Here is a 9,751-nt window from a genome sequence, read left to right as displayed (position 1 = left end):
ACCAAATCGATTGACTACCCTAGCCAAGCTTAGACAAATTAATCAGAATTTGTCGAAGATTCTACATGATTCTCCTGCTCAAAAATTGAAATTTCATCCATCTTATAATATTACAATGTGCATATGCAAACAAAAAATATTAAAGCACTCTTTTTATATAAATAAATTTATTTCTAGAAATTTTAAGCACACGGAAATCATATACAAAAATAAGCCTAAACTACTCGCTGTAAGAATAAACATGAAGAAAAGGGCAAGACTGAAAGCAGGTTTAATATCCTGGAGTCTCGCCATTAAAAACCCTATTAACGTGGATGTAAAACTCAACAAATGAGAAATAACAATAAGAGAATTCGGATTTCATAAAATCAGCCAAAGACTAATAAACCAAGACATCAATCAATACTAATAACTTAAAATTAGGAAAGCATACGTTAATTATCTTAATAATAATTAGAAAAATGATTCAAACAGTCTGAAAAAGTTGCAACAAAACATGCCAGCATAATGACAATAATTATTCCAGTAACAAGTCACCAAATATCAAAACAAGCCTTCCTGTGCACAAAACTTGAGGATGGGCGAAGAATATGAAAAGGGAAGCATATTTATTGCAGCCATTCAGCTCTAAAGCAAGGATTGCGTGCAGCTAAAGAAGAAGAAGAAGGTGGCAAAAGCATTTTAAACCAAGAGAATAGTAAAAAATCTACAATTCAGTTGACATTGTTGAAATCCACGAGCAAGAATTCAAACAAATGTCAACACTAATTATTGGGCAAAAGAGAGCCCGATTGGTGAGATAACTGCAATCATAGTAAATGAAGTCTAATTGAGCACAATAAAATTCAAAAATTGTGTTCCCAGAGGCCGGCACTGTAAAAAGCATCAAACAATTATTACGGAAGATTGATGTTCGTTTCTTATGAAGATGAGTCCTTGGAAATCTTCTCAGCCTTGGCGATGACTTCATCAATTCCACCCACCATGTAAAACGACTGCTCGGGAAGATCATCGTATTTCCCGTCAAGAACACCCTGAAGACAAGAATGAACATTAATTAGTAACTGGGGAAAAAAACATTATCTATAAAATTACAGCATAGATCATCAGCTTTAGAAAAGGATATTCTTTGTCATTCTACTTTGTTTTAGTACTCCATAGTTGATCTTGGCCAACCTGAAGAAATGTTAGAAGACCGCAAACAAGATCTAGAGAACTCAATCTTAAAAGCACTTCTGTTACATGATGGAAACTGGACATCACCATTAATATTTAATTGAAAAGCATTTTCATAACATACTTTTATATAAACAAGTAGCAAATGAGTAAGAAAGTATCAACAATGGGAATGTCATAATTCATGAATAGAGAAATATACATTTGCAGGGTCTTTCCTAGAAGTTTATTTATCTTTCAAAAAATAAATAATAAATAAATTCAAAAAGAAAAACATGAATAAGGTGGAATTTAAGCTGAACATAGTAATTGCATTCCTAAGAAAACATTATTACAAATGAATGGGGATTAAATCTAAAGGTGATCAATCAGATCGCATAATATGACCATGATCTCGGTATCGGACCTGAAGATCAAGAAAATCATGTGCTTGTGTTCATTAAAATTTTAACAGTCTAATCTCCTCATAGAAATTGTTTATGACAGTGCCTCACATATCACAACATTGAGATCAAATAGGATATCATCGGAAGCCAGTAGGTTTGATCAAATCATCAATCCGATAGCATATGAGGGAGAAATGAAGGCCTAAAAAGTTAGACGCATTGGTTGTGAAAACAGCAAAAAACGGATGAGTAAGAATTTTTGCACTATGTTTGGATAAGCTTACTTTTTATTCATAAGCCAAGTTCTGGATAATTCCTACTGGGATTATGTGTAAAGATTGAACTAGTTTAGGTATTATAGATAAGGTTTATTCCTTCAATATAGTTTATTTTAAGCCTGGATTAGCTCAATCCCAAAAGTCTTTTTTTTATTTAGACTCTACTACTAGTAATTGTTGCTCTGCGTTGCAATAAACCAACAAACTCTAGTGCTGACGTAGCACTCCAAGAAGGAAAAACAACTAATTATTGTTTAAGAAAAGAAAATAAAGAAATAAAATAAAAGTTTTATGTACAGCAAGAAAAGAGCAAAATTAATAAGAGGATCTACAGATGACGTAGTATCAAAACATAGTTATTTGTAGCATGTTACAAATAAAAAAGAGATATATCAAGATAAAGAGACCCACTTATTATCTTGGAGAAGCATTAAGCCAAAAGAAGGGGAAGAAAGCCAATTAATGACTAAAAATGATTCTACAATAAATCTAACAATCCAAGTTGGCTAGAGACGAAGCAAAATAGATGGCAACCATCATGGAAAGAATGAAGATGCAAACTACTCTAGTGGACCAAGCTGTGTTTCTCATGGTTACATGAATGAAGATGAGATGATAGCTAGCACCAATGAAGGATGTGGCCATTTAAAGCAGTAGTCAAAGTGGAAATTCCTATATTTGATGAGACTGTAGATTCCAAGAAGCTCAATGAAATAATCAACCACTTCGAGACATCACCATATATGACTATAAGGATCATGGTAAATCTGTATTATCTAACTGAAGTTAAGACAACATGCCCTACGTAGTAAAATGACCATCTGAAGATGAATAATTATCAAAAGAAGAATTAAGGAACATTGATAGTTGATACAGCCAGAACTCCACGCTGGGGGTGCAAAGGAACAATGGTAGAAGTGGGCAGCATATGTGACAACACCAAGAGTAATTGTTGCAGTAATGCATCACGGAGTTTTTAAAGACATGGTATACCATTGGATGAGCAAACTGAGAAGTATAGTTCAATGATTTATTCGTAAATTAGATATGAGCTCTACTTATTTTAAATTACAATTGTAATCAAGCATGAGTGATGGCAATAGACATAGAGCACAATAATGCAGAAAAAATCATGCACCAAGTGCTTCCAAGGATCAATTTCTCAAAGAACAAAATGAAGTTCGAAAGGAGAGGTATTGCTAAAAATCTTGCCACCAAACTCGAAGGAACTTATCCGATCATTGACAAAACATCTTCACACCAAAGGAAAAGGCTAGAATGTGCACCCTAAATACTCCCTGAAAATAATAAAATAAGATAATAAGGAAAAAAAAATAATATAAGAAAGGTGATTGCAAATGAGACAACACTATGCTTAGTTCTATAGACAATAACACATCCTAGCCAAGGGAAATAACTAAAAAGGAATGTCATTCAATTTAAGAACTCATGTAGAAGTATTTTCTAGAAATTAGATCAAAAAGAGGTGATTAATGTCATCATTGACAATGATAACTAGAACACAATTCTCAATCTAATGCAAAGTTGAATCAAACACCATGACTTATCTAAGCTTTTATAAGTCCACATAGATTTAGAGAGCAGAAATTGATTACCATTGTCAATTGAAGTTTCCAATCTCAATAGACTAAATCGATTGGATATTTTGCAAGATAGTTCCACTTAACACCTATCAAGGTATCTTTGGTAGTCCCTACCTACGTGACACATGCAGTGTTGTATCACCGTCCCTACCAATGCTAGAAGATAAAAGAAGGGAAGTGCTTCCTAAAGAAATATGGAATACTAGTAACAAATGACATGACAGCATAAAAAATAGATAAAACTACAAATGCTACACCAAAAATATTTACTTTTTCTTATCAAGCATGCCATGAAGTAAGAAAGCAGTATTGCTCTTTCCACATTTATGAGATGTGCAACAAGAAGTAATAAGAAAGTATGCAAGGCTGTTGTTTAAGAAGGTGCAAGGGTCACCACCAAAATGACTCAAAATAAAACAACAAAATGTAGCCTTTATATAGCAAAAGCAAACTAAAATAAGAAGGGGGACTATAGATCAACATATCTATGAAGCAGAAATTTGGGTCTATAGATCAAATTATTAAGGAAGAAGTGGGTACTAGAAACCAAAATCATAATGACAAATGGAAAGAAAGTAAATCTTGAAAGTGGACATTGAGGCCAAACATTAAAAAGAATGGATCCGAATAACTATATCCTCATATATGTATATTCTTATAATGCTAGATTCATGTACTTAAAGCAATCAATTCAAAATAGATAAAATTGTGAAAGAAGAAGTGGGTACTAGAAACCAATAGCATAATCACAAATGGAAAGAAAGTAAATCTTGAAAGTGGACATTACATTAAGGCCAACCATTAAGAAGAATGGATCCAAATAATTATATTCTCATTCGTTTAATATTCTTATAAATGATAGATTCATATATTTAAAGCAATCAATTAAAGATAACATTTTATCTTATAGTATTAATGATTGAAATTCTTTTTTTTCCCAATCACTAGGACAAAATGGAGAAAAAAAGATTCATGTAGGCGACCCCACTTAGTCGGACAAAGGTTTGTTGTTGTTTTTGTTGTTTTCACAATCACTAAAATTGCAAATCATATAAAAAATCATTTTACTACTTAGGAACATTCAATTTTTTTTATACCAATTTTACCCTCTTTTATCTTCTGAATATTTTCTCATTTTCCATCTTTTTAATTATTTCAATACATCTGTATATAAGGAGACCTCAAAAGTATGAATATCAAAAATAAGGATTACATAATGTTGCATGATGACAAACTCCAAAGCATATCAGGCTTTCACATGCCACCATTAAATAAAATAATAAAGAACAGCATAACCAAAGTACCCGCTTAACTTGGCACAACAAATTTAGCAACAAGTGAGCATAAATCCAAATGGTAGAATTCTAACATGCTGCTTACAACCATTATACCTAGACTCAAACAAAGGAAAAAATTTTGATACTTTACCGCAAGGTAGATTAAGCAAACAAAACAGATTTGTGCTTTAACAATGAGTAATTAAACAACAAAGTGAATTACTCCATCCAAAGCAATTCAAATACCAGATTCCTTTAACTAGTTGTTTTAGAGGTGTCTATTTCGCTCACTCTTGAATCCAGAACAATACGAACAAAAAAATTTTCTTAAAAAGATCCCAAATTTATTAAATTTTCAGACAAATAATAAAGAAAGAATAAACACTGGCAAATAAAGAAAGACTCAACTTACAAGGTATCGTGCTTTAAAGCACGGCTACAAAATGATCAATCCATGAAAAAAAGCATAATCACAATCTAATTTACTTCTCACCTGACTCTTTCAAGTCTACATACTTTCCAGGTGCACCCGTAAAAACTTCAGCAACATGGAAAGGCTGGCTCAGGAAACGTTGGATCTTACGAGCACGAGCAACAGTAAGCTTGTCATCTTCACTGAGCTCATCCATTCCAAGAATGGCAATGATATCTTGAAGGTTCTTGTAGTTTTGAAGAACCTTCTGAACACCACGAGCAGTATTGTAGTGCTCTTCTCCTAAGACATGGGGAGAAAGCATTCTAGATGTGGAATCCAGAGGATCAACAGCAGGATAGATACCAAGTTCAGAGATCTAGTCATAGAAAAAAACAAGAAGTTGTTGAGATATGCCTAACTACTAAAAAAGAAAATTGCATCAGTTCTTTTAGGCAAGAAAAATGCTTATAGAGGACAAAAGGAGAACCTGTCTTGACAACACAGTTGTGGCATCAAGATGTGCAAAAGTCGTTGCTGGCGCTGGATCTGTCAAATCATCAGCAGGAACATGCAAAAGCCGTGGCGGGCGCGGGGTCGGTCAAGCCATCAGCAGGAACATAAATAGCCTGCACAGAAGTAATGGAGCCCTTCTTTGTTGTTGTAATGCGCTCTTGTAATCCTCCAAGGTCAGTAGCTAGGGTGGGTTGGTAGCCAACAGCAGATGGAATACGCCCAAGCAAAGCAGACACCTCAGAATTTGCCTGAAGAAAAATGTATAAGTATGCAAATATCAAAATGCCAACTGTTAAAAAAAAAAATTTGTTGGTCTTCTGCCTACTTGAGTGAACCGGAAAATATTATCAATGAAGAGTAGCACATCTTGCCCTTCAGCATCACGGAAGTACTCAGCCACAGTAAGTCCAGTCAGCCCAACACGAGCACGAGCACCTGGTGGCTCATTCATTTGCCCATACACAAGAGCACACTTGCTCTCATCCTAGCATGCAAAAAGTGCAAAAGAAGTCAGACAACCAAAAGACGGAAATTAAAACACATAAAAATGAACTAAAATGCTAACTTGTTTATCTCCAAGCTTAATCACACCACTCTCAATCATTTCGCGGTACAAGTCATTGCCTTCACGAGTCCGTTCTCCAACACCGGCAAAGACGGAAAAGCCACCTGATGAATAAAACATCAATTGATTCTGTGAGCAGTGAAAATGAAAGTACAAAAAAAATGAAAAGTACTTTCTACTACGAACCATGAGCTTTAGCAACATTGTTAATGAGTTCCATAATAAGCACAGTTTTCCCCACACCAGCACCACCAAATAGACCAATCTTGCCACCCCGCTGATAAGGTGCAAGAAGATCAACCACCTAAAGAAGATAAACATCAATGAATGCAGCAATTTTAAGCAAGAAAATAACAAAGACTGCTAGAAAGAAACTAAGATTGCAATATATTCTTCAAATTTAGTGAGCTTTTGTCACAAAATGAAAATAGCCTCAAAATAACATTTGAGAAAAATAAAGGGTGGAAAACAATCAACTACCTTAATGCCAGTAACAAGAATTTGCTGCTCTGTTGCTTGTTCAACAAATGCAGGAGCCTCACGATGAATAGGAAGGAAGTGATTGGTCTCTGCAAAGAGATAACGAAATAAAATAAATAGCAAACATGACTAAACTTGGCCTTATGAACCTCAATCAAACTGAAATATAAAAAAAATTAAAAATAAAATAAACTCACTTATTTCTCCCCTTTCATCAATAGGCTCTCCAATAACATTCATGATGCGGCCAAGGGTAGACCTACCCACAGGTACCTGGAGTAGTTAGAAATAATCCAAAGTTAAATCATATTTCGTATATGATGCGCCATAAGAGAATAACCATAAGCGCTACAGAACATATTGAGCATAAATCTAAGAACTAAATTATCTAAGGTCAAGTGAAAAGCCAACAACATTATCCAATTGTTTCTATGAAATGATCATAAGTATATCCGAAAAAAAGATCTGAACAACAGGAAAATCTATACGGAAAATGGACATAAAGTACCCGCAGGGAACCTAAAATCGGGGCATCTTTCTGAATCGTCTTCCAATAAAAAAGTCCGAAATAGCAAAACTCAATCCACATACAGCCATAGATATTACGGATAAAAAAAAAAAAAAAATTCCGCACGCAATGCTGTAGAATCAACGATATAAAACATCGATAAAGGAAAAGTATTAAACTCAGATGACTAAATCCTGAAATATACGCATAAAAAGGCATATCAATGAGAGCAAGAGGGAGATAAAATTAAGTAAGAAAAATAAGACCTTCTAGTCAGATGAATAAATTATACCGTGATAGGTGATCCAGTGTTCAACACCTTCTGTCCACGAACAAGTCCTTCTGTCCCGTCCATGGCGATCGTCCTCACCATGTTCTCACCCAAGTGCTGCGCCACCTCTAGCACAAGGCGGATTGGGTTGTCAAGCACCTCGAGAGCGGTCAGGATCGGCGGTAGTCCATCATCAAATCGCACGTCAACGACGGCTCCTATCACCTGGCACACACGGCCGATAGCGCCGGCCCCAGTGAACTCATCTGTAACCTTTCCACTAAGACTAGCAGAAGATTTGGCAGTAGTTGGCGGGGAAGGCGCCGGCGCTGCAGCTGCAGTGGCATACTCGACGACGCGGGAGAGAAGGAAACCGGTTGGTGAAGGGCGGAAGATTGGAGATGGAGTGCGGGATCTGGGATTGGGGAAGCAAGGTTTGGGAGATGCAAACAGACGAGATGAGGCACGGAGTACGGAGGAGAGAATCCGGCGTGAAGCCATGGCAAGGAAAAGATAGGTTAAGCGGCTGATCGTCTAGGTTTAAAAAGGGTGAGGATGCGGCTACAATTGAGATCTGGAAGAAAGGCTTGGCTTTCGGGGCCGTTAAGATAGTAATGGGAAAATATTGGGCTGGCAATGTTTCATACGGGCTAGGACACCTATTCCCAAAAAATAGCATAGTTTCCTGTCATACCATCTAATATGAAGAATGATAATATCAGATTATTTTCTTACATAGAAATTAATATTGCATATCACTAATCTGAAAATAAAGTAAATGGTGTTTTAAATCCATTCTAATTCTATTTATACATATGTTGAGAATAAATTTTATGCACAAAAATATATTGCGTAAATGAAAATTTTTTTTTCTCTAAAATTTGGATAAATCAAACCAGTCACTTGGAGTTTCTTGATAGAGGCTTCTACAACAACTATTGGCAAGGATTATTTCCTCTATTCATTTTATGAACATCCTTTACTCTCCCTTATCATTCCACATGGCTCATCTCAGTCACAATGCAAATTTCTTTAAAAATTTTTTGGTGTTTTTCCCAATTTTTATGGATGTGGTTGCTACAATATAATACATTATAATGCATAGTTCTTATTTTTGCTTTTTATAGTAATTGAAGTTTGTCAAAACCTCTTTAAAAGAACCTCCTGAAATATATAAATGATATCACCAAAGACATTTTTTATATAAACTCTAATTGCTAAGCAAGTATGTATTAATCATTAAATGGAACACAATCCTCTTCATCCTAAATTTCAATGTTATCACTCCTGTCAGTTTTATTTTTGGCAGTTACTTGATATGAAACCATAAATATTTAAGGATTTAATTGTTTAAATAATTAAACACAACATCAAAAGTAATATACTATCTCGAAGGATATAAATATCACTTTATGATTGATTCAATTACTTAAACTATGAAATTTTGAATATTTACAAGCTCCACAATTAAAATCAACAAATATTTTTGTTATCTATTACAAAGACTAGATAGGCTTAGATTAATCTAGAGTTCAAACTTTTTATAAAGGCAATATAGTTACATCTTAAGCAACAAAAGTTACTTTAAAAAACTTTTGATTCTGGTTGCATTCTTATCCTCAAGATTTTTTCTAAGTTCAGTTCCCAATATTGATCGTTAGGAATAAAGGGAAAGGCTCAAGAGTGAAACATTTTATTTATGGAACCCAAAAGAAGATAAGTAGGGGAAGTCAAAGATACTAAAAAACTCAGTAACATCACAACTATTATATTGTTCAATTATAATGATTTTGAAAAAGATTTATTTGATATTTTAGTAGACATTATATTAGAATTTCAAGGCTTATATCACATGATATATGGTTTTGAGAAAGCCTGGGAGGTGAGGATTTATGTAATAACTGGATGAACAACCAAGAAATTTTAAGATTAAAGGTGGAGTTCACTGAAAAAAGTTAAACAACATTAACATAATCTACAGGAATAGAAATTAGAGTAAACAAAATGCAATGTACTTATAACCCGTGCTTGAAAAATCTATCATCTAAACTACCTAATCATCATAAAGTTATGCATATGATGTCTCAATAGATGTAAGATAAGATAAATTGTTACTTATTAAGAAAAGTAGATCGTGCAATTTGATTGTAAAATTAAGCTACATAAGTATGAATGATATGCATAATATCATATAACTAATCTGAATATATTTTTGTAATTTAAATCTTAGCATTTAAAAGCTTACAACAATCATGTATTTTTTTATTTGGTTACGTTA

The 9,751-nt window shown here is 34.2% G+C and overlaps 1 protein-coding gene across 1 annotated transcript; it reads right to left on the bottom strand.

The window, feature by feature from the left end:
- Positions 1-668: 668 nt before the first annotated feature.
- On the bottom strand, positions 669-8,100 carry LOC110038026 (ATP synthase subunit beta, mitochondrial). The gene is made up of 11 exons (XM_020742784.1): positions 7,495-8,100; positions 6,892-6,967; positions 6,695-6,783; positions 6,401-6,518; positions 6,215-6,318; positions 5,975-6,133; positions 5,756-5,897; positions 5,624-5,706; positions 5,215-5,512; positions 3,700-3,713; positions 669-1,034 (listed from the first exon to the last, which is right to left on the bottom strand). Exons 1-11 carry the CDS (start codon positions 7,972-7,974, stop codon positions 921-923), a joined length of 1,677 nt encoding a protein of 558 aa, XP_020598443.1. The 5' UTR covers positions 7,975-8,100; the 3' UTR covers positions 669-920.
- Between the last annotated feature and the right edge of the window lie 1,651 nt (positions 8,101-9,751).

The sequence above is a fragment of the Phalaenopsis equestris genome, unplaced genomic scaffold, assembly GCF_001263595.1.
Source record: "Phalaenopsis equestris unplaced genomic scaffold, ASM126359v1 Scaffold229296, whole genome shotgun sequence".
Taxonomy (NCBI): Eukaryota; Viridiplantae; Streptophyta; class Magnoliopsida; order Asparagales; family Orchidaceae; genus Phalaenopsis; species Phalaenopsis equestris.
Note: the sequence above shows the minus strand (reverse complement) of the source record. Positions and strands in the feature narration are given on the sequence as shown.

Coding starts and splice junctions, on each gene's coding strand:
- LOC110038026 (XM_020742784.1), bottom strand. CDS start 7,974: ATGGCTTCACGCCGGATTCTCTCCTCCGTACTCCGTGCCTCATCTCGT. Junction 6,134..6,214: donor TTAAGCTTGGAGATAAACAA/GTTAGCATTTTA, acceptor TTTGCATGCTAG/GATGAGAGCAAGTGTGCTCT. Junction 5,513..5,623: donor CAACTGTGTTGTCAAGACAG/GTTCTCCTTTTG, acceptor TTCTATGACTAG/ATCTCTGAACTTGGTATCTA.